Here is a 25,756-nt window from a genome sequence, read left to right as displayed (position 1 = left end):
CATAGAAATACATTGGCATCTCTAACGTTTAGCACACGCCTATTTTTATCGTGTCCTAAAAACATAAGCACAACTTAGTAAAAACTGGGACAGACTAAAGGTCCATCAAGCCCAGTATCCTGTTCCAGCAGTAGCCAATTCAGGTCATAAGTACCTGGCAAGATCTTAAAGAGAAACTGATTATATGCTGCTTATCCTAGAAATAAGCAGTGCATATTCCTAAGTCCATCACATTACTGGCTTATGGACTTTTAGGAAATTATCTAAACTTTTGTTTTAAACCCTGCTAATCTGTTTTTTTTTTTTTACCACATTTTCTGGCAATGAATTCCACAGTTAATTACACATTAAGTGAAGAAATATTTCTCTAATTTGTTTTAAATTTACTGCTTAGTAGCTTCACTGCATGCCCCTAGTTCTAATATTTTTGGAAAGAGTAAACAAGTGATTCACATTTACCCATTCCACTCCAAAAGTTTATAGACCTCAATCATATCTCCCCTCGGCTGTCTCTTCTCCAAGCTTGAAGAGCCTTAGCCATTTAGCCTTTCTTCATTGGGAAGTTGTCCCATCCCCTTTATCATTTTTGTCTCCCTTCTCTGTATCTTTTCTAATTCTGCTATATCTTTTTTTTTGAGATGCGGTGACCAGAATTGCACAAAATATTCAAGGTGCGGTTGCACCATGGAATGATACAAAGGCATTATAACATTCTCATTTTGGCTTTCCATCCCTTTCCTAATAATTTCTAACATTCTATTTGCTGTTTTAGCCAACACTGCACACGGAGCAAAGATTTTCAACGTCTCATCAGCAGTGATAGCTAGATCCTTTTCCTTGGCAGTGACTCTTAATGTGGAACCTTGCTATTTCTCACAAAAATGTCCAAATTGGTATTTTCAAAACAAATCTTTAGACTTTTTCTTTCAATAAAGTTCATTAGAACTTTAATTCAAATCACAAGGGAATGTCAGGGGCATGTTAAGGGCGGGATCTGTATGTTCCTAACACTTAGGAACATCCAGATCCCGCCCTTAACATGCCCCTGACATCTGGTGGACCCTTTCACAATATGTGCTGTGAAAGGGTCCACTAGATGTCCACAACCACTCAGACCACTTAGATCCCTTGACAAAGCATGAGCAAAACAGGAACCTGTCTGGGTTCACAGTCCGGCGAGTGGATAAATTCAAAAGATAAGTGACCTTTTCAAGTCTGTCATATATAGTGTGAGTTTTGCACAAGAGTGAATTACTCGAAAAATTGGATAAATATTTGATACAAAAAAGTTTAGGATGTCACTGATACACTGAAGTTTCACATGCTAAATTTTAAAGATAAATTACATATTAATAGCTCTGTAAGTTCATTTTTCAATTCTATCAGTACTCTGGGATGTATACATCTGGTCCAGGTGATTTGCTACTCTTCAGTTTGTCAAATTGCCCCATTACATCTTCTGGGTTTGCAGAGATTTGTTTGTTTCTCTAACTCTTCAGAACTGAATACCATTTCTGGCAGTGGTATTTCTCCCACATCTTCCTTGGTGAAGTCCAAACCAAAAAATTCATTTAATTGTTCCACTATGGTCTTGTCTTCCCTGAGTGCTCTTTTTACACCCTTGGTCATTTAGCAGTCAAGCTAATTCTTTTTCTGGCTTCTAATATACCTAAAATGTTTTTACTATGTTTTTTTTATTCCAGTGCAGTATTCTTTTCAAAGTCCCTTTGCCTTCCTTATCAGTGTAGTACATTTGACTTGACATTCCTTATCCAATTCCTATTATTTTCAGTCAGATCTTTCTGTTTTCTGAAGGATTTTCTTTTAGCTCTATTTTATTACTACATAGAATGTATCTGATCTGGGCTTCCAGGATGGTTTTTTTTTTTTTAATAGCATCCATGCCTGATGTAAAGTTTTGACCTTTATAGCTGCTTATTGAAGGTTTTTTTTGTTTTTGTTTGTTTGTTTTGGGGGTTTTTTGTTACCATTCTCTTCATTTTATCATAGTCTCCTTTTTGAAAGGTAAATACTAATGTATTGGATTTGCTGTGAAATACTTTCTTAGATTACTCATAAGCCTGTTCCCTCTTAACTTCATCTTATGTCCCCTCGTTCCAGAGCTTTTTCCTTCAGTTGAAAAAGGCTCACTTCTTGTACATTAATGCCCTTGTGATATTTAAACATCTCTATCATATCTCCTCTCTCCCTCCTCTCTTCCAGCGTATACATGTTGAGGTTCATAAGCCTGTCCCTATATTTTTGTGTTCAAGACTGCTTAGTAAATTTGCAGCAGCCCTCTGAACCGACTCCATCCTGTTTTACATGTTTTCATAGGTTCGGTCTCTAGAACTGCACACAGTACTTTAAATAGGGCCTCACCAAAGGCTTATACAATGGCACTATCACCTCCTTTTCCCTGCTGGTCATCCCTCTTTTTATGCACCCAAGCATCTTTCTGGCTTTGACCGTTGCTTTTTCTACCTGTTTAGAAGCTGTAAGGTCATCATCCCCAAGTCCTGCTCTTCCTTTATACACTGAAGCACTTCACCCCATACTGTACTGTTCCCTCGGATTCTTGCGACCCAAGTGCATGACCCTGCATTTTTTAGCTTTAAATCTTAGTTGCCAAATATCGGTCCATTCCTCCAGCTTCGCTTGATCCTTCCTCATATCATTTACACCCTCCAGAGTGTCCACCCTATTGCAGAGTTTGGTGTCATCTGCAGAGAGAGAAACCTTACAGCCCTTCCACAATATCGCTCATAAAGACTTTTCAGTTAGTGCAATATATTCTAACTCCCACATCTTATGTCTTAGGCTTCTAGAATTTGCATACAGACATTTCAAACAACATTTGTTGTTCCTATTTCCATGTTGCTCAGCAGTTGACAGTGATAATGTGTAATCTTGAAAATCTGTCTGCTCTTTAAAGACACCTGGTCTACTATGGTCTCAAGGAATCCTTATAACAAGGTTGCAATATTTTTCCCTGTTTTGGTGATATCTTTTAAAGATACCTTTTTCAAAACCATGTGCTTTTGAGTGACTGTTGGCCTTTCCCCAGTTTTTAGTTTAAAAGCTGCTCAATCTGCTTGTTAAATGTTCATTCCTTCAGCCTGGTTCCACCCTGTTTAGAGTGGCACCCATATTTCCAGAATGGGCTCCTCCTTCCCCAGAATGCTGCCTAGCTTCTAACAAATCTAAAACCCTTCTCCCCTGTACCATCAGATCATCCATGCATTGATATTCCAGAACTCTACCTGTTTCTTGGGTCCTGCATGTGGAATGGGGAGCACTTCTGAAAATTCTACCCTGGAGGTTCTGTATATTAGCTAAGAGCCTAAATTTGGCTTTCAGAACCTCCCTGCCACAGTTTCCTATATCATTGGTACCCACATGTACCAAGACAGTAGGCTCCTCCCCAGCACTGTCTAAAATCTTATCTAGGTGAGGCGTGAGGTCTGCCACCTTTGCACCAGGCAGGCAAGTGACCAAGGGATCCTGATGTCCACCAGCCACCCAGCTATCTACCTGCCCAATGATCTAATCTCCAGCTACAACGGCTGTCCTAACCCTTCCCTTCTAGGCAGAAACTCCTGGAGATGCATCCTCAGTACAAGAGGATATTGCATCCTCTGGAGGGCAGGTCCTGGCTACAAGATCACTTCCTGCCTCTCCACAATGATACTCTCCCTGCAGAAGACCTTTTTCCTCCATGGCAAAAGAGTGGTTGTCAGACTGGAGATGGGACTTTTCTACTATGTCTCTGTAGGCCTTCTCTATAAACCTCTGTCTTCCTTAGCTTCTCTAAGTCTGCTATTCTAGCCTCCAGAGATCAGACCCATTCTCTGAGTGCTAGGAGCTCTGTGCACCAAGCACACACATATTTCTCACCAGTTGGGAGTTAATCAAACATGTGACAGTGCAAACGACTGTATATCCCCCATCTTGCTGGTAGACTGCTGCCTGCATCTTATTGGTGATTTCTTTATTAAGTTGCTATTGGAGTAAGTTCTTATAAGCATTTAAATTGAGGTGCTCAGTTATCAATTGCCTCCATTAGAATGCCAAAATTGCACAGCTGTCATACATTTATATATGCCTACAAAATCATGGGTACTTATACATGCATATATAAAAGTGTTCCCAGTGATGGAGTGGAAGTGGTATTGTCATGCCTAATATTTACATGCTCAGAGCTACACCAATCATAAACTTGGTGTAAGTTCAGGCCCCTAAATGTGTTAGGGATGTGCGTTAACATGCATAATTATGAACTCCGCCCTTTCTTCGTCCATATATTCACACTTTTTGTGAAGATGTGCTATGTAACTTAAGTGGGTATTTGCAGAATAGTACTTGAATGTCCTGTCGGCATTTTCATGGGTATGTGTATACATAATCACACAAATGGTAGTATTATAGACGTGAGCAAAGAGTGTTTAAATATGGGTATCTACAGTATGTTTTTTCTAGCAAAAAGGGTGCCGGTACTCAAATGCTAGGCCACCCTTCAGGGGTGGGGTGATCACTGAGGGACCCACCCCAACATAGCTAGGCCCCCTGCAACCAGTCATAGAATCTATGACAAGACAGAATTGGTGTGTAGAGTGTGAGCTCTTTCATTTAAAACTTGGGGTCCATGGATCAATTTTAGCAGACAGTGGAAAAGGTGCTGGTACTCAGTACCCCCTCAAAAAAAGCCCTGGGTATCTAGATTATAGACTTGCCCCTTTGAATATCTAAACTCTGTAAAATGCTACTGAGTTTTTTTAATCTTAAGAATTGTCCCAGGCTCATTGCTTTTAATAAAAAGTGTAACTCCTAACAATTCTTTTAACCACAAGTATGTCTTAATTTTTTTGCAGCTTATATTTGTTCAAGTTAGGAATAGCACCTCAAATTCAGGATCTATTGGGAAAAGTAGATTTTACAGGTAACATTCTTAATATTTTAATTTTTAAACAGCTGTATAATTAACTGAGTTAATTGACTTGAGTTTAAGTTTATTTTCCCTTCTTGCTCTCAACGTATACATTATATTTTCATATCTAAAATATGTGAAAAGTATTACGAAATATTATATTTGAACTTCAGGTCTTATTTCCAAGTAGACCAAAAATGAACTGTCTACAATACAAAGAAAGAGCAATAAAAAAGCCACTTTTGACTTTTAAATAGCAAACGTAAGGTCACTTTGTTTTACTCCTGTATCGGTGATTAACCTTTTGTTTGGGGCATTATTTCCCTCTATTTTTGTTCTTGATAGAGGAGGAGATCAGTAATATGCGTAAAGAGCTGGAGAAGTACGGTATACAGATGCCATCATTTAGTAAAATTGGTGGAATTCTGGCCAATGAATTATCAGTGGATGAAGCTGCATGTAAGTTGGCTTTAAGGTTTTTCCTTGTCTTTTAAAATTGACGTAACACTTCTTTCCTGACAGTCTTTTATTTATAAGAAATGTATTTTTAAAACCTTCCTATTTGTTACTTTAACCTTTGTATGACAGCTCTGCACCTGATTCAAATTCCTGATGTCCTTCCATTGAACCATACAGCATCCCCCAAATATGAAAGAGTACCAAGCAAAATAAAAAAAAAAAAAATCACAAAATGATTTGCTGGAAATAAATTCTTAACTTCAATTCTGTAAGCTATTCAATGTTCAAGTAACAAAATATGTATATTAGAAATGGAGGAAGAAGACCTCAGTAACTACTATGCATCTGTTAATATCAACATTGCGACTGGTTTAATCATCAGTCATAAAAAAACACCTTAAGTTTTATCAAAAATATAAAAGGTGCTGAAACTTGTATCACAAGAACTTAGTGCTGCTTGTTATGAACTAAGATTATTGTCTTTACATTCACTTTGAAATTGTCACTTTATCCCATGGCACATCTGACACAGATCACCCAAAGTGCACTGGTTTTTGCTGCCATCTTGATACCTAGTTAAAGGATTCAGAAGGTTGGTGACGCTTGAATTCATGATGATAACATGGATATATATATAGTCATTGAGATCAGGATTTTTCTTTGGGTTACTGAGCCATGTCACCATCAATGAGAGACGTGGTGATGGCCATAGGATTGTCAGGTCCCTGGATACTGGTGGTGTATCCCAAAGCAAAGGTGTGACATAAAATCTTTATGGTTTACTTTTGTTTTGCTATACCGCCCAAACTGACAGGCAGAACTAGGCAGCATACAATACAAAACATTATTGGAAAATGGAAAGGAATTACAATATTTACAGGAAAGAAAACATCTTCCAAGCACACACACAGCATAATAGACTATAAGTAGACAAGCAAAATTAAAATTAATCAAAGAAGAGTTATAAAGAATTTTGCTTTATTTTAGCTGAATAACCCCTTGTCAATCCTCATCCCTCCTTTAGCGTCCCTGATTGTTTATGGTCATTGTTTCGCAAGGGTTTCATTGTCTCTTCATTGCTTCAGGCTGTGGCTAGATACTTAGATGTGCCTGAAGCTATGAACAAGAGATATTTGTGAAGTGGTTAACTTTGAGATATTTGAATTTGTGGATAAACATGGCCGCTCTAGGATCCACATTCAGTCTCGGTTATATTCAAGGGTACTGTGATCTTGAACTGGGTTTAATGTTGATTATATCACCCTGCAAGGCATGCATGTTCATGTTCTTTTATAGAAGTTTAAGAGGGAGAAAGTGGTGCGGTAGTGGACTGTTCTTACAGGCACACTACATTACCATTTAGCCCCCAGTGCACTCCCCCTCATTCATTGGCCCACATTTGGCCACCTTGATAGCTGACATCTCAGTTGTAGCAGTTGTTGTGTTGCTGCTATATAGGAGATCTGGATTAGATTTCTGCTCCTTGGACCAGCGAGGATGCCGCAGGGGATAGAATTTGTATCTATTGGAGGTGAAAGGGCTCCCAACTATTACACTGGTGGTCACACATAGAGTGTACACATAATGAGCCCCCAGGGGAACTGTGGTTCTAGACAGGAGTGTACTATCTGGGCTAGACAAGACAGGAGAGAGGCTTTGAAAATATTAGAAACCTTAGATAGTATAAATGAAGGCTCTTGATAACATAGCCCAAGTGGAAGCCAGTTCCAGTTTTAAGTAGAAACCAAGAGCAAGAGGAAACTGTTAGCTACCCCTTCTTCTTTCTGCCCTCCAAAATAGATAGGGGCAGTGCTGAAAGAATAATGCCAGTGGGCAGCACAATAGAGAGAGATATAGATGAGAGAGTCGCACAAGTTGAGAGAGATGGACATAGAGGGGTCAGTGTGATTTCCTCCTCCCAATTGAAATAGCTTCGCTGGATATAGTGTTGGCCTTATTTCTCTTTTTCAACCACTGGCATTTGGAAACCCATTTCAAAGAGAGAGAGCCTGCCCAGTGAGTTGTCCTCAACCATTATGGCATGCATTTAAACTTAGGCAGAACTGATTTTGTTAGAAAGAGAACAAGCAATGAACATTCTGCAGTCTGAACCACCAATTCAAAGTGGATTCCGGTGCTTAGGTAAATAAAGCATGCCTTTCCTTTGAGTGTGGTATGAAATGAAGGGGAACTAGCTGTTCCTACCACTGGAGTAAAGCTGCAGGGGCTCAGTAAGGGGAAATGGGTTTTCTTAACTGTTTTTTAAATCTTTGCCAAGCAAACTGTAAATATTGCCTTACATTGTAAATACATAACATCTGCTGGCCACCAGAATGTGTTACAGTGCTACCACACAGGACAACTCTAGTGGTGTGGACATACGGTGGGTTTTGTCTTTTGCATGCAAGCGCTACACATTAACAATGAGCTTTCATTATATAGATCAGAGAACTTTCAGGTTTGTTTAGGTTACAGTTGGAGGATTGTTTTCTTTCTTTTTTCAGTGCACGCTGCAGTCATTGCAATTAATGAGGCCATTGAGAAGGGAGTAGCAAGCCAAACAGTGGTAGCTCTGAGGAACCCCAATGCAATGTTAGTAAATGTGGAAGAGAGCCATGCTCAGGAATACCACCAGGAGCTCTCACAAGCTAAGAGGAGGAAAGAGGAGAATGCAAGACTGAAGGTACTTCAATCAGAATGTTCATGTAGCTAGTATGGGTATTGCTGGTGTTTTTGTGTACTCAGTCAACATGGCAGAAGAAAGGATTACTTGCTGTGCTACAGTTCTAAGGCAAATTGAGTGACCTAGATTGGACAAGCCCAGGTCTGTCCTTTTTCCTTTATTATTTTCAATTTGGATAGTAAAAAGGTATGTTATCAATGCTGAGCTAACCACAGTCAGAAGAAAAGTAAAACTCTCTTGCCTTGTCCAGGTTATACTTTCTGGCCTTTCCTGCTATTCTTTATTTTAACATAGTAGATGACACATATAAAGACCTGTCAGTCCATCAAGTCTGTCCAACAAGATAAACTCATTGTATGTGATACTTTATATGTATACCTGTCCTTGATTTGTCCTTGCCATTTTCAGGGCACAGACCATAGAAGTCTGCCCAGCACTGGCTTTGCTTCCTTATTACCAGTGTTGCCACCCAGTCTCCGCTAAGCTTTTGTGGATCCCTTCCTTCTAAACAGGATTCCTTTGTGTTTATCCCATGCATTTTTGAATTCCATTACTGTTTTCACCTCTACCACCTCCCACGGGAGGGCATTCCAGGTTTCTACCACCCTCTCCTTGAAAAATACTTCCTGACATCATTCCTGAGTCTGCCCCTTCAACCTCAGTTCATGTCCTCTAGTTCTGCCACCTTCCCGTCTCCAAAAAAAGGTTTGTTTATGGATTAAACCTTTCAAATATTTGAACATCTGTATCATATCACCTCTGTTTCTCCTTTCCTCCAGGTATTCATGTTCAGGTCAGTAAGTCTTTCCTCATATGTCTTGCAATGCAAATCCCATACCATTTTTGTAACTTTTCTTTGCACCGCTTCAAGTCTTTTTACATTCTTAGCAAGAGCCTTCAAACTGAACACAGTACTCCAAGTGCGACCTCGCTAATGACTTGTAGAGGAACATCAACACCTCCTTTCTTCTGCTGGTTATACCCCCCCCCCCCCCTTTTCCACAGCCTAGCATCCTTCTGTCTACGGCCACCATCTTGTCGCATTGTTTCTTCACCTTCAGGTCTTTGGACACCATCACTCCAAGGTCCCTCTACTGGGTCGAGCTTACCAATTTTTCCCCTCCTATCCGGTATATCTCTATTGAGTTTCTGCACTCCAAGTGCCTCATTCTGCACTTATTGGCATTCAATTTTAACTGCTTAAATCGTCTGACTATTAATTCACTCAAGCTTATAATTTGTTAATTGAAACTCAAAATCACAGCTTCACACTCACGGTGTAACACAATGGATACAAGAGAGAGCTCTGTTTCAATTCACATTAATTAGTGTTAATTTAAGTGGAGAAAAAGCTTCAGTATCGCCACCGAGCCAGCCCGAAATTCTCGTACTATAAGGCGCGTGGGCTTGGCGTAACATCATCTAGCCAAAAAAACTCCTCAGTAATGTTTTCAAAGTCACTAATGAAACAGATTCATGTATCCTAGATTACAGGATTTCTTTGTATACAATACTTTACAAACTGGTGAGTGATAATACTGCCAGTTACTTATTTCATTCCAAAACTGCTGGCGTTACATTCTCAATCCGTCACATCAATCTTAACCCAACAGGGAATCCCTGTTTCGCTGTCGCTGCTTCAGGGGTTCACCACTCTTGTAAAGATTTATTTGTCATATCTCGTCTTTTGCCATTCATGAACACATATACAGTCCTGTGTCGCATATGCTGCAGTCCGAAGACGAGGTCTGTTACTGACCAACATACGCCTCCATTTTTCAATCAACTCCACCCAATCACTTTTGTGCATCACTTTGCATTTGCTCACATTAAATTTCATCTGCCATTTGAATGCCTGGTATATCAGCTTTGTAAGGCTTTTTGCAATTTCTCACAATTCTTTTGCAATTTAACAACTTTGAATAACTCTGTGTCATCAGGAAATTTAATTTTCACTGGTTTTCTTACAGGATTGACTGAATTTGTTAAAATGGCATATTTAAAAAAAAAAGTGCAAGAATGAATCATACTCTTGAATTGTCCAAAAGCTGGAAAATAAGGTCTTTCAGTGCTTTTGAAAACCCAATAGTCTTGGTCAATAATTCTCAACCTAGTCCTTGAGCACACTCAGCCAGATGTTTTTCAGGATATCCACAGTGACTTTGCATTAGATTCATTTGCATACCAAGGAGGCAGTGCATACAAATCTATTTCATGCATATGTATTGTGGATATCCTTAAAGCCCAACTGGCTGGGTGTTACCTGATCACTTGGTGAAGCACTGGTCTTGGTGTATATGTTACGGTGTTCATTTTTTATATAATATGCAGTGCTTAGATAACTTATACAATTAAGTGCCTGCTGTATATATTTTTTTAACATAAAGATTGTTAATGTAATCAGATTTTGTATTTTCACTGATCATTCTAAATTGTGAAATATCTCAAATGTGGGGTGTTTTTTTTTCCCCTGTGTGAATTAATACAATATTTTGTCTTCTTAGAATAATGTTTCAGAAGAGGAAAGGGATGTATATGAGGAACTGCTCACCCAGGCTGAGATTCAGGGCAACATCAATAAAGTGAACAGTAAGTACCTGTGGGCTTGTGTGGAAGGATGTGCACTTACCCTGCAAGTAGTCATTGGCTCCTATCAGCTGCAACTGCCCCATATTTAGAGAAGAGCCTTTGTGTGGTAATGTCCATTCAAGTGCTGAATGACATTTGAGGAACTGTCATATACAAAATGATTATTTTCTTTTAATTCTTTCTTTGCCTTTTATTTCTAAATTGTTGATGAGCTTTCATAGATGTCTTTTGTGCACTTGTTTGCTAACACCTGAAGTCATGCTTGTGTGCAGTAGTCTGCTTAATTCTCTAATGTCCCTTCTATATGCTAACCGCTAACAGCCTGCTGTGGTGTGCATCCTGTTTAAAGTTTTCTGATAAAGCTTTTAAGCTCCAGAAGATGGAAGGTAGGAAAGTGTGATCACCTTTCCAGTTTAGTGATTGCAGTTTGTGCTGCTTTGAAAGTCAGATGGATAATGCTGATGTCTACCTTGTGAGAAGTTTTTGCAATGTGTAAGCTTTTTTTCTTTTCAGCCGACATAGCTTTAGTGCAAATAAATGAGGCTATTGAAAAGGGAGATGAAGTGACATTGATGGCAGGTCTGACCCTTTCTACTCTGGGCCTTTTTGGAGTTAAGCCACAAAACTCATCCTGGTATCTGACACAGTTGTCTGACTCTAAAGAACTGAAAATGCAGGTAATTGGATGGAACGTTCTAGTTTTGTACACGTATGCTTCACTTCAACTTCAATGCATCTGCCTAGTCATTGGACAATCTGTTTTGTTCAGCAGACAAATATAGTGAGCTTTGTAGTCAGTAAACAGTTATACATCGAAACCAAATGGTGAACCAGCATAGTGCCTCCATTTCAGTGCTGTTAAAGTATGCTCCTTATGCTGGCTGGGTTTACAGCTCAAGGAGAGGTGAGGGCATGCTGGTCATTATGCAATTGGAACATTTAGTGGCTAGGTTTAGAGCCATTATTTAAGCACTCTATAGGAAGCTCTGGTATATGGCCTCCAGCTAAGGACGGTCACTGTAATATTAGTGGATTAAATGAGGAGGGCATATAAGAACATAATCGCCATACTGGATCAGACCAGTGATCCATCTAGCTTCCAGCAGTGACCAATCCAGATCACGTGGAGTTTAGAGTTCTTGGGGGTAGTTGTGAATACAGGCTTAGAGCATCAGATCTCAGTCCTGATTTGAGCTTGAACCACAAAAGAGCAGGACCCCAAAAAACAAAAACACTTTTTTTAATGTACAGACCATAGATAGCAGAACATGTAAACTTTTTGCCACACAAATCAGTAAGTGGGGAGCTTGAGTTAGAGTGGGGATTGATTTGCTTGCCACAAAGGTGTTTCACTGCCCCTGGACAAATAGCTTACAAACTCGGTTAAAAAATGGAGAGTACCTTATGAGTGAGCATGAGCTGTATCCTCGAATATCTGATCCTGAGTTTAAAAAAATCAGAAAACCTATTAAAAACTTTAAAAGAGGTCAGTATTTGCCACTGCGGTAGTTGTCTTATTAAAAAGCTGTGGCAGCTAATCTGATTCTTAGGTTTGCATGGACCCTACTTCAGTCTTAAGAGGCCGTGGATTAGACCTAGCTGACCTGAGGGGGAGGGAAGGTGTGGTTTTGTCTCTAATTGGTTACTTCAGCGGTTCCAAACTTGATCCTGGAGGCACCCTAGCCAGTCTTGTTTTCAAGATATCCACAATGAATATTAAAATGAGAGATTTGGATGCAGTGGAGGCAATGCATGCAAATCTCTCTCATGAGTATTCATTGTGGATGCCAGAACCAGGTTTAGGAACCACTGGGTTACATATTAACCACATCAGTGGACCCTGGCGCTCAGTTTCAATCATCCCGACGAATGGTCTGTGCATGTGGCGATGCTTACTCCCATATAAAGAAATCAATTGTAAAAAAAAATTATATACATATAGGGGTCAGTTTTCAAAAGCACTTCTCTGTATAAGTGCTGCTGACTGGGATATTTCGAGTCAGTATCCAGATAGTGCTTCTGCACTATGTGGATAATGGGGTAGAGCAGAGTTAGGCAACTCCAGTCCTTGAGAGCCGCAGGCAGGTCAGGTTTTCAGGATATCCACATGAATATGCAGGAGTATAGATTTGCCTCCTTGGTATGCAAATCTATCCCTGCATATTCATTGTGGATATCCTGAAAACCTGCCTGCGGCTCTCGAGGACTGGAATTGCCTACCTCTGGGGTAGAGCGTGCGTGGAGCCAGGGCCATCCCGGAACTTACCTGGATAACTTAGGACAGATAGCAGATTGAATACTGCCATTATCAGGCTGTGTTCTGGCGCCAACTGCCTTATCCAGATATTCAGTGCCATCTGCTGTCTGGATAGTGGTGCTGAATATCTAGATAGTTTTTGACCATTGCAGTTGGCGTTTAAATAATGTTTACTGTGGCAGCTGAATATTGACACCCCCCCCCCCCCCCATACAATTGTTTTCTTTTTCTTTTCTCTTTTTTTTTTCTTGTTCTTAGTGCATATATCTTAAATTTATTAAAGACCATTTGACAAAATGCTGTCAATTAAAACTTTTGAAAATATAAATACAGCAGAAAATCCAATGTGTCCAGCAAAACTAATAGCAATATCAAAAAAAGCTGCTGGGTAAATGATTTTTCATCAAAAATCTAGTATCTCTCTTACAAAGCCAATTAAAAGAATAATTCAGTGTGATGTGGTGCAGTTTAAGGATCTGTCAGTCAGTCATGGAACAGATCTCCAGTCAAAATGTAATGACTATATAACTGAACTAATGAGGAGTAATTTCATAATAGGGTTCCTATAGCAATATCCAGAAATGTGCCTGGCTTTTACTTATTTTATGAAGGCAACATAGGTATGTACCTGCTTATATAAAACAATCTCCCAGCACCATACCCAGTAGCTCTGAGGCAGGTGCACATGTGTGCATGCTCTCTCTATGTACATATTTTATAAAATAATCACATCAAACAATCCCAAAATTAGAGATCAAAATATAAAAATATGCTTCTAAAAACTAAATATATCTGTCTAAATTAAGTCACCAAAATAACTTGCACATATGTGTAAAACAGTTCATTATTATCAGGAGACAACTACATAAGTACATAAGTACATAAGTAGTGCCATACTGGGAAAGACCAAAGGTCCATCTAGCCCAGCATCCTGTCACCGACAGTGGCCAATCCAGGTCAAGGGCACCTGGCACGCTCCCCAAACGTAAAAACATTCCAGACAAGTTATACCTAAAAATGCGGAATTTTTCCAAGTCCATTTAATAGCGGTCTATGGACTTGTCCTTTAGGAATCTATCTAACCCCTTTTTAAACTCCGTCAAGCTAACCGCCCGTACCACGTTCTCCGGCAACGAATTCCAGAGTCTAATTACACGTTGGGTGAAGAAATATTTTTCTCCGATTCGTTTTAAATTTACCACACTGTAGCTTCAACTCATGCCCTCTAGTCCTAGTATTTTTGGATAGCGTGAACAGTCGCTTCACATCCACCCGATCCATTCCACTCATTATTTTATACACTTCTATCATATCTCCCCTCAGCCGTCTCTTCTCCAAGCTGAAAAGCCCTAGCCTTCTCAGCCTCTCTTCATAGGAAAGTCGTCCCATCCCCACTATCATTTTCGTCGCCCTTCGCTGTACCTTTTCCAATTCTACTATATCTTTTTTGAGATACGGAGACCAGTACTGAACACAATACTCCAGGTGCGGTCGCACCATGGAGCGATACAACGGCATTATAACATCCGCACACCTGGACTCCATACCCTTCCTAATAACACCCAACATTCTATTCGCTTTCCTAGCCGCAGCAGCACACTGAGCAGAAGGTTTCAGCGTATCGTCGACGACGACACCCAGATCCCTTTCTTGATCCGTAACTCCTAACGCGGAACCTTGCAAGACGTAGCTATAATTCGGGTTCCTCTTACCCACATGCATCACTTTGCACTTGTCAACATTGAACTTCATCTGCCACTTGCACGCCCATTCTCCCAGTCTCGCAAGGTCCTCCTGTAATCGTTCACATTCCTCCTGCGACTTGACGACCCTGAATAATTTGTGTCATCGGCGAATTTAATTACCTCACTAGTTATTCCCATCTCTAGGTCATTTATAAATACATTAAAAAGCAACGGACCCAGCACAGACCCCTGCGGGACCCCACTAACTACCCTCCTCCACTGAGAATACTGGCCACGCAATCCTACTCTCTGCTTCCTATCTTTCAACCAGTTCTTAATCCATAATAATACCCTACCTCCGATTCCATGACTCTGCAATTTCTTCAGGAGTCTTTCGTGCGGCACTTTGTCAAACGCCTTCTGAAAATCCAGATATACAATATCAACCGGCTCCCCATTGTCCACATGTTTGCTTACCCCCTCAAAAAAAATGCATTAGATTGGTGAGGCAAGACTTCCCTTCACTAAATCCGTGCTGACTTTGTCTCATCAGTCCATGTTTTTGTATATACAAAAAGAATAGCAAAATTATCCTTGCTGAATAATGCCCCTTGAATGCTCAGAATTAGATTTGGACCAGTGACTATACGTATTTTTTTAGTGGAGAAAACTTTGTTATTTTTAGTTATTTTACATTTTTTTTATATTTTTACATTGTTTATATGTTGCTTACAAGTTAGCCAAAACTATCAAAGCAGTGTAAAATTATTTTTGAAGTTGTCTCCTGATTGAGGAAACTTTTTTTTACATAAATGTGTGAGTTATTTTGGTGACTACATTTAGGGACCTGTTTACTAAGCCGTGCTGTAGGTGCACTAGTGTTTTTAGCATGAGCTAACGTTAGAGACACGCATATATTCCTATGGGTGTCTCTAGCATTAGCGCACGCAAAAAACACTAGCGCGCCTTAGTAAACAGGGCCCTAAGATCGATATAGTACTTTAGTTTTGGGGGGGGGGAGGGGTTGTTTGTTTTTTTATAGAACTGTTGATGTGAATTTTAGAAAATACACATGCTTATCATAACTGTGCTCTATTCAACCCAAACTACAACACCGGGAGCTTATATGTTTATATCTAGTACAAGTAGTCACTATATAGCTGTGCACCTACATTTTATATGCATATATCTTCCATGTCATTTTACAACAGTCATATTCTGTATGTAAAACTTGCTTTATGTCAGAAAATGCTTTGTAAAATTACTCCTATTTGAAGAGTGTAGAGCAGGTAAAAGGTTTTGGAAAAGCAAATTTCTGGCTGATTTTCAGCAGTGCTAGTGCTTTTTATTGAACCTGCTATATAACTCAAATAGATGTGTTAGATACTGCATTATGTTGACGTTTCCTCCTTTTTTCCTGGTCTGCTAGAAAGTGGGTGGTGTTCCTGTTATGCTCGACAAAGGTGACGTGCAGAGGGATGTTAGTATTGCCAATGAGGAAGCCGAAGCTCATAGGCTTCGTGAGTAAAACATTTTCGTCTTGCGCCGTCTTCCCTCGAGCTGCACCTCATTGCCTCCTTCGAGCCAAAGAACTCAATCCCAAAGTTCTTGCATGCAAAGAAGATTTTCACTTCACCTTTTTGCCAATCAAAATTAATGTTGCAGTCCATTTTACTTCTGTTAATGTTCTCAGTGTCTCAATTACCAGTTTGTCAAAATGCACGCTACTGGATGTAGACTGTAACTTAAGATAGTTACTTCTCTCTCCTCTTTCCATCCGGAACAATTTCAGTGGACCGTAATGCTACCTGCTGAAATTGGTGCACACTGTTGCATGTCTCAGTGAGCTGCTGAACAAGATTCTTTGCATGTGGAAGGCCCCCACCTGACTTCTTTTTGTTATCTGATCTATCTGAATTTTAATATTTGTGTTGTAGTTTAGCACCCTGTTGGTATTATTAAATCTAGCTTCTTTATAGAAAGGGTAGCTGTATCCTAAATGCTACTAGTGGCTGGTTTACCATTTTTAATGGCCTTGCACCCACTGCATCTTGGTTATAGTTACTGGAAATGGTCAACTGAGCCAGTCTATCTCTTTCCACAGAATATTGATGAGCTGCTTCTGGAGCAGGATTATGGAGATTCAACTCCTGAGCATAACTTCCTGGCCAGTCTGTAGGTTTTGAAGGGTTTCTATTAGGAAGAGGGGTGAATGTCTGCAGCTGCTTAGCTACCTTTGCTGAATGTGACTTACATGATGATAATCCAGGAGTGATGTCTCACACTGCTGCTTGTGCAGAACCTTCTCTTTGTGTCTAGTATCTTCCTGCTGGCTGTGGCATGCCTTTTTGTAACTAATTCATGCATATTTTCTTCTTCTTCTGAGTTTGCATTGATTAATGCCAACTAAGTACTCATTAAATGTCCTACAAGAAAAATCCATCAATATGAACAATGCAATACACATTGAGTTGTATGTGATGAAAAGAATGGTTGTGTTTAGTTGGGTAAATGAGCATTCAAGACTTCAGAGATCTCTAATGTAGGTATAATGTGGGTGACTTTTTGGAGTGCTTTATGCCTAAAGGAAGGAAAACCTGAAGATGACAGTTTTATCCTTGATGTCCATCAGTGTGAGTAGAGATAAGACCACCACTTATTGATACATTTTTTTCTGGTTGTATACTACTAAAAGCCTATCTCATAACAAGAAGTAATCGTAATTTTATGTGGTTGATGGTTAGGTGAGAACTTCACCTACTGCTAATAAAATCCATCCATATAAGGTAAACATGAGGATGAAGAGGAGATTTGTAGTCATTGATTCGTAAATCGGTTATTCCCAGGTATGTCCTAGAGATCCTACAGCCTATAGAGTTTTTAGAATATGTACAACAAATATGCTTGAGAAAAGTGTAAGTTAGCTGTCCAAACTGCAGCTTTTTCATGCATATTCATTATAACTTTTCTTAAACTTTGACTGGCTGTTGTCATTAGGACAGCTTTGGGAATCCCTGGTGTAGTCTAAATGAGAACTTCAGGAAATCTGAAAGCCATCTTTCTACGTCTCCAGTAAAGTTTCTAGAGATATTGATGAGAGCACTGGGATCATCCAGGGATACCGCCAGGCCACTATTTCTACAACAGCACATGGCTTGTGAGTCACTGTTATTTTTGCAGAAGTTCATGGGCAACTTACTAGTGAGTTAGAGACAGCATTTTGACAGATTCCTTTAACTCAGTATTCCCATTCTTAAATTCCAGCTGTTACTAATTGTAACACCTTAAGCTTGGGTTTGGAAAGATGAATAATTAGGTCTAAAATTAATATTGTGCATGTGATACTCCATGAGACTTTACCTCTCTGTGACCCACATTATATTATACATAAATGAGCACAGATTTGCTTTGTTTTCAGAGTAAAATATGTGAGAGAAATCTTCCATGGATAAGGAGGGTCCAGTGGAGCTACAGGAAGGGGGCTTTCCATTTCAATTTGTAGTGATTCATTTGGAAAATAAGAGAAAAAATGAACATTGTAGACTACTGGATCACAGATAAAAGCTCATTGGGAAACTAGTTAGAAATGCCTTATTAGGCACTTAGCATAAGAACATAAGAATTGTCATACTAGCCCAGTATCCTGCTTCCAAAAATGACCAATCCAGGCCATAAGTTACTGTTTAAATTGGAATCAGTTTGGCTTCTGCTTATAGCTAGTAGACTAGACAGTTTAGATTTTAATGTCAGTCTTCTCATCTTACAGTGCTTGATGCTGTTGAAAGAATTAATTCAGCGATCCGGACAGGTAATCTTGGGGAAACCCTGGCCGCACTGATGCATCCCAAGGCCAAACTCCCAGAGGTTCATCCATTTGCTGCTGCTTTGTATCAGAGTGAACTTTTCAACCTTCAAAGCCAAAATGCAGAGGTAAGATTTTAACAGATAGGTGCAATGACCTATGATATTTTTTAGTTACATTTTTCATCTTGCACACTTGATAACTTTGCTGATGATGGAGCCAACTTGAGGGATTTTGGTGCCTGAGCCGACTTTTGCATTGATATCTCTGTCCATGCCCCTCCTTCTCTCCCCCCCCCCCCCCCCCAAGTGTAACTTCAACTTTCAGAAAGTGCTAGCAGCAACAGAGATTCACAGACTCTCCCTGTGGCCATCCCTGGAGCCTTCCCTTTGCCATGTACAGCTCTGCCGGGAAGAGAAAGTTGCAGCAGAGGGAACATTCCCAGCCTACTATGGGTAGTTTATATGAATTCTTGCCACTACCTGAGCCCTCTGGATCTGGGGGGGGGGGGGGGGCTGAGAGAGAGAGGAGTTGCTAGACCATTTGTCAGAGGGGGGGAGCCAGAGGAAGAGGTGCTGGATTTAAATGCTCACACTCTTCCCTAATGTCCACTTCCTTTAATGCTATTCAAGCACGTGGTTTTCAAAGGTTTGTGGTTCATATGGGACTGAAAGAAACTAATAGAGAGATGGCACCTTTAAAAACTACTGCCTTCCTCATATGGGTTTGAGAAAAGGAGGGGAATAGTGGGAATGCAGAAGGCTTAAAGGAATAGCAAAGAGGGGAAAAGGTGGAAGGAAGGGCAGGAACAGAGGAATGTATAACCTACTTTCCGGTTCTAGAGACAGTAGCCCGGAGGTATCCCTGGATGAACTGAACCCGCCAATAATAGATTAGCTCTATCAGTTTCATGGTATCCAGGACTAACAATCCTTCCTCCTCCAGCTTGTTGCTTTTGCTGTAGAGCCAAATAGGAACTGGACCTTAAAAATGTATTTTGTTGTGGAAAAATAGCATTTTTCTCAGCCATAAAATAGCTGTGTTTGCTGCTTGATATAAAATTACATAATAGTATATATCTTATTTAAACAGTTAAATGCATAGCTTAGATTTTTTTTTTTAGATGCTTTCACAAGGGATGTGTATTCATTGGTGCACCTTAAAAAATGTAGTACAAGCTAAATCAATTTTATGCACATTAAGGGAGAAATTCAGCAAGCTTTGTTAAGGAGTTAAACCCTAACACAGCTTCTCTTAAATTACCATGGTGATATTTAAGTCACTGCGGGTTACGTTGTAATGAAATGTAGAGCATGCCAATGCTTTTCTAGTACACTGATGATGTAATGCTTACAGAATTTCCAATGAATAAGATGTTATCTCTATGTGCATGTGTATTTTATAAAAATGCATGTACATTGTAACTCTGTACATTGTAACTCTGTCCTCTACTCAAACTACCAGATAAAAAGTAAGTATGTTCTTAATGTATGTCTTTTTTAACAATTTTGTAAGAACCCTTTTCCATAAGCAAAAAATACTTCACACAGAGAAAATGCTTTATAAGATTACCCCACAGTGCACAAGATTACACACCAAATGTTCCTCTGATGTACGGTTCTTCTAATCTGGCTTTTCTAAAAATAATTAACAAGTAACATGAATAAAGCTCTGTCCAAGTTTTTCTTCTCTGAAGGGGTAATATCTCTAAATGGGTTAGTTTGGCATATTCCGGTGCAGGAGTGAACCTTCCACCGGAGCTAGGGTTATGTTGGAAATGATTTCAGTCTCTCTCAAATTTACTGCTGGTGCTCATCTCATTGTGAAAAGAAGGCTTACTTCTACAGTTCATAAGATGTAATATGTAGATGTCAGACTGGTGGCATCCAATACAGTTCTCTCCTGCTTTGATACTCTATTTTTGTTTTAATATGATTTTTAACTTGATTTTGACAGAACTACCTATCTCATGAAGAGCTGACTGTAGCTGTGGAAATGTTGTCTGCTATCGCATTGCTGAACCAGGCCTTGGAAACAAATGATATGCAAGCAGTGCAGTCTCATCTCAGCAGCTCTTCCATGGGACTCAATAATCTGGAGGTGGAAAATCTACAGCGGTATGTTATGGAAGTGAAGAGATCTGCATGGGTAAAACAGGAAAATGTAATGTTAATGCTCTAATTTTTATCAGCAAAGTTGCAACAATATTCATCCTCCAAAAGTGTGCGCACCTGGTGTTTCAGATGAAAGGAATTGTACGGATGCCGCTGTGCTTTAAAAATGGAAGTAATGGAGAATAACATGTCAATTTTCTTCTTTCTCATTTGGCTTAACCTCTGTAAACACCAGTGAGGTCAACAGTTAATATTGGAATTAGCCCACCAAGACAGTACAGTTCACTAAAATTCTCATTTGAAAAATTTTAATACATGGAATATATGTGGTCTGGGTTTCCAAGATGCTATTTTAAAACAGCAACACCTAAGTTAAAGTCTTAACCATTGCAAGCTGCTCTTTTAGCTCTTTTAAACCATTTCCTCATTTTATCATAGGTGCCCTATATTTTGCAGTGACTTCACTCCAGTTAACTCAGATTTGTTCATGTTATGATTGTTGTTGCCAAGCAGACCCCATAATTCTCCCTGTTGGCTCCTGCTAGCTGCTCCATTTATTTCATCTAGGGAATTTACGTCCCAATGATTTCATGTTCTGACATCTCTCCGGTCAATATTGAAATTGAAATCATACATTCCTTATCGTCTGCAGCAAATGAATCCAGAGATTTGCGTGTTATAACCATCTACCAGCAGGTGGAGATAAAGAGCCCTGAACTGAATTCTCTCTTGAAGGAGGATGTGCTCCTTGGTCATTGTGTCTCAGCTCCTGTTCTCCCACAGTAAGCCAACAGTGCACAAAATTAGCTTACCAAGGAAATCATATGCGTGCTGAAAGCGAAAGCAAGGAAGGTGGATGTACTTGGTGTACGCACAGAAGAGTTTCTTTGTAAGCCCAGCACCTGTTTGCATGTGCCGGGCAAACCTGACCATGAAGCGCACATTGGTGTCTGTTTTCTGCACCTTTAAATATAAGCTTTTCAATTTTTTAAAATTTTTTACGCAGAAGGCTTATATTAAAATGCAGGAAACAGGCACCAATGTGTGCTTTCACTTTTGGATTTGCTTGGATGCTCTCACATTTGTTTCTCATTATTGATGCTCAGGAACTTGCATAGGCTTTCTTCTGCTTCAAAATTAAAGAAAAACCTGCAGATTATTTAAAGAGATTCATGAGAAATCTTCTCTTCAAACATCCTAACACCTGCTCTGAGCTGGTGTTATTTTTTGACACCATACACAGTACTGTAGTTATTGGAATGTTTTCTTGTGTCCCTTGAAGCAGGCAGGTTTGTCTACCAAAACACAGCCCTCCTGTCAGGTCTCTTTGTGGTACCTCAATAAAAAGCCTCTTTAATTCATTACTCCAGTGTGGAAGTCATTGTCTCAACCTCTGTTTCCTGTGGTGTGTCTATTTATTTATATGTACCTGTTCAATTTGTGCTATATATTCTAATTCTCCCATCATATTTTTTAGGCTTTTACCATTCTACATTTCAAAATGTGTGTGTGTGTTTGTTTTTTTTGTTTCATCTATGACCTGCTTAGTAGTTAACAAATCTGTACTGTCTGTCTCCTTTTCCCTTAAAGGCACCTGGGTTACTTGTGCCCTAACTTTCCTGTTCTCATACTATCCTTCAAAGATACTTCACTCCAAACCATGTACATCTGAGTGTCTGTCTGGTTTTCCCCAGTGTCCAATTTAAAATCTTCTCTACCATATTTTAATACCAGCAGTCTCTGCTTCCATCTTGGTTAAAAAGGAGCCTGTCTTTTCAGTATAGGCTACTTAGTATTACTACTTATTTCTATAGCACTTACAAGGCGTAGTACTGTACCCAAAACATGTAAGAGAGATCCCCACTTGACAAAGCGTACAATGTATTCAAAATGGTCAAACAGGACAAATAAGAGATTAGAGAGTTATTTATTATGGTAGTGATTAAAACAACATGGGCACTGAAAAAGATAGGCTTTTAGCCTAGATTTGAATAGGGCCAGAAACGGAGCATGACATACCTACTCAGGAAAACTATTCCACAGCAAGATAAAAGGAATAGAGTCACGCGTTGGCAATGGAGGAGAAGGATACAGATAAGAGTGAGATAAATAGACTTCCCAGGGAGGAATGTAGGGAGAGATGAGAGGAGAGATACTGAGGAGCTGCAGAATAAATGCATTGTACACAGGAAATGGATAGGACATCAATGCAGTGACCTGAAGAGAGGGATTATATGAATCTAGTGACACTGATGGATAAGTGGCACAGCAACCCATCCAAATCTATTCAACCACGATCAGGGCACAGACCGTAGAAGTCTTGCCCAGCACTGGCTTTGCTTCCCAATTAGTGGTGTTGCTACCAAATCTTCGCTAAGCTTCTTTGGATCCATTCCTTCCAAACAGGGATGTTTATCCCATGCATTTTTTAATTCCATTACCATTTGCATCTCCACCACCTCCCGTGGAAGGGCATTCCAGGTACCTACCACCCTCTCAGTGAAAAAATACTTCCTGACATTATTTCTGAGTCAGTCCTCTTTCAACCTTGATTCATGTCCTCTAGTTCTTCTGCCTTCCTGTCTCTGGAAAATGTTTGTCTGCAGATTTATACCTTTCAAATATTTGAATGTCTGTATCAGATCACCCTGATTTCTCCTTTCCTCCAGGGTATCAAGGAGTAGGTGGTGATCAGCCATGTCAAAAAAACAGCAGATAAGTTGCAAAGGATGAGAATTGAGTATAAAGGCCTTTGGATCTGGCCAGGAATAGATCTCTGGAGACTTCAGCAAGTAGAGGACAAAAGCCAGATTGTTGTGGATCAAGAATATCTTGAGATGAGACAGTCAAGGTCATGGTGCTGAACAGCTTGGATAAGAAAGGGAGATGGGATGATAGTTGGAAGGGCAGGTAGGGTCCAATGAAGATTTCTTGAGGAGTGGTGTAACCACATCATGTTTGAAGGCATCAGGAACAGTTGAAGTAGAAAGTGAAAAAATGAGGATATGACAGAAGGGATGACAGTAGGAGAGACAGAGCTGAGTGGATGGGTGAGATTGGGATCAGAGGAACAGGTAGCGAGAGTTTGGAAGAGAAAATATGCAGTTTCCCTTTCAGTGATCTTAAAAAGGAAGAAAAGATGGCAGGGATTGAAGGACGATTGTGAGAATGAAGTAGTGGGAAGGGGAGATGGAAGTGACCTAGTGGAAAACTCAAGGTTAATCTTGTGAATCGTGTCATGGAAGTAAGTACTCAGCCATAGTCTGAGAAGAAAGTGAAGGCAGGTGTTTGGAGATGGAGGCAGTTTAAGGAGAGAGTTCAGTGTGGCAAGAGACAGTGAGGGTTGGAGCCAAGAGTTTGTGAAATGGAAGTAGTATTGTTTGGCAAGTGCGAGAGCATACTGGAAGGAAGTGCAAGAATGTGAAATGTATGAAGTCAGCATGGGTGAGGGAATTTAGCCAAAGGTGCTCAGAAGAGGGGGGCACAAGAATGTAGGTAGTAGATTCTGGAGGTCAGCCCAGTGTACAGTTTGCTACACCTTACAGTACAAGACTGAAAGTTTCCAGAACAGAGGAGAGAATTGTATTATATGAAGAAACAGCCTCATTGACAAGTGTCATTGTAGACAGTACACTGAAATCTTCTGCCCAGTGTGCAGTGAAAGCCAAAAAAGCAACAGTATGCTAGGAATTATCAGGAAAGGGATGATAAATATGACCAAGAATATTATAATGCCTTTGTATCGCTTCACGGTGCAACCTCATCTTGAGTATTGTGTTCAGTTTTGGTTGCCGTATCTCAAAAAAGATATAGCAGAATTAGAAAGGGTTTAAAGAAGAGCGACCAAAATGATAAAGGGGGTGGAACTCATCTCGTATGATGAAAGGAAGACTAAAGAGATTAGGGCTCTTTAGATTGGAAAAGAGACAGCTGAGGAGGGTTATGATTGAGGTCTAGAAATTTCTGAGTGGTGTAGAACAGGTAAAAGTGAATCAATTTTTTATTCTTTCAAAAAGTACAAAGACCAGGGGACACTCAATGAAATTACATGTAAATACTTTTAAAACAAATAGGAGGAAATATTTTTTCACTCCAAAAATAGATAAGCTTTGAAACTCGTTTCCAGAGGATGTGGTAACAGCAGTTAGTGTATCTGGGTTTAAAAAAGGTTTGGACGCTCCTGGCGGAAATGTCCATAGTCTGCTATTGAGAGAGACATGGGGGAAGCTACTGTTTGCCCAGGGATTGGTATCATAGAATGTTGCTACTACTTTGGGTTTCTGCCAGTTACTTGTGACATGGATTGGCCACTGTTGGAAGCAGGATACTGGGCTAGATGGACCATTGGTCTGATCCAATATGGCTATTCTTATGTTCTTATGACAGATTTGGATAACATAGTAGATGAGAAGAGAGAGAAAACAGTGGTGGAGAGAGTGCAAGGGTTGATAGCCTGAAGGTTCCTAAATGTGTTGGTAGAGATTGGATGAGACTGAGGGGGATGGTGATTGCATGTTGCCATTGCATTACACCTTTACTTTTATACCGCATCTACCACCAGGTTCTAAGTGGTTTACATCAAGAAAACCAAGACACATTCTTGGAAAGTTTAGTAAGAGACTCTGGGACTCTGCCTGCCTCATGGGTCCTGCATGAAGAATGAGAAACATTTCTGGGAATGCTACCCTTGAGGTTCTGGAATTCAACTTTCTATCTAAGAGCCTAAATTTGGAACCTCCCTCCCACACATTCCTATGTACCAAGACAACCGGCTCCTCGCCCAGCACTGTCTAAAATCTTATTTAGGTGATGCATGAGATGCACCACTTTCTCACCAGGCAGTCAAGTGACCAAGTAATCCTAATAGCCACTTGGCAATCTAGATAACTGGATTTTTTCGACCTTCATGTCTTGATGTTAGCATATATGGTGGTATAGGGACAGTTTTTATAACACAGTAATGGTGTAGGATAGCATTCTTGGCTTATTCATGGGACTAGTAAAGTGACAATAAATAGTCAGTCACCCACAATAGGGTATACATTAAAAATTGCATTTGCAGCCTTTTGAGAGAGGGAAGAGAATCTGGTATGCCACTGGATAAGATACAGAACTTATTTTGCTATATAACAAATCCCACATTACAGAATAAAATAAAGTTCAATGTAAAAAGAATTTCTTTTTTATCATACAGCTACAGGGGCATTTCACCTTTACTTTCATGTTTGAATTGTTGGTTA

General features: G+C 39.8%; 1 protein-coding gene across 5 annotated transcripts in view; it reads left to right on the top strand.

Annotated features, from left to right (window-relative positions):
- The window catches only part of IQGAP2 (IQ motif containing GTPase activating protein 2), a 589,818-nt gene that overhangs the window by 353,804 nt on the left and 210,258 nt on the right, over positions 1-25,756 (top strand). For 4 of the 5 annotated variants that reach the window (XM_030193260.1, XM_030193259.1, XM_030193261.1 and 1 more), the window contains 8 exons: positions 4,872-4,939; positions 5,273-5,386; positions 7,891-8,069; positions 10,574-10,658; positions 11,172-11,335; positions 16,030-16,120; positions 18,367-18,530; positions 20,359-20,519. In XM_030193260.1, coding sequence (XP_030049120.1) covers positions 4,872-4,939; positions 5,273-5,386; positions 7,891-8,069; positions 10,574-10,658; positions 11,172-11,335; positions 16,030-16,120; positions 18,367-18,530; positions 20,359-20,519 — 1,026 coding nt within the window. The remainder of the gene's footprint in view (positions 1-4,871; positions 4,940-5,272; positions 5,387-7,890; positions 8,070-10,573; positions 10,659-11,171; positions 11,336-16,029; positions 16,121-18,366; positions 18,531-20,358; positions 20,520-25,756) is intronic. The other variant, XM_030193262.1, reaches the window with a different exon arrangement.

Source organism: Microcaecilia unicolor, chromosome 2 (genome assembly GCF_901765095.1).
Source record: "Microcaecilia unicolor chromosome 2, aMicUni1.1, whole genome shotgun sequence".
Classification (NCBI taxonomy): Eukaryota; Metazoa; Chordata; class Amphibia; order Gymnophiona; family Siphonopidae; genus Microcaecilia; species Microcaecilia unicolor.
This window is presented reverse-complemented; position numbering and strand designations above follow the sequence as displayed.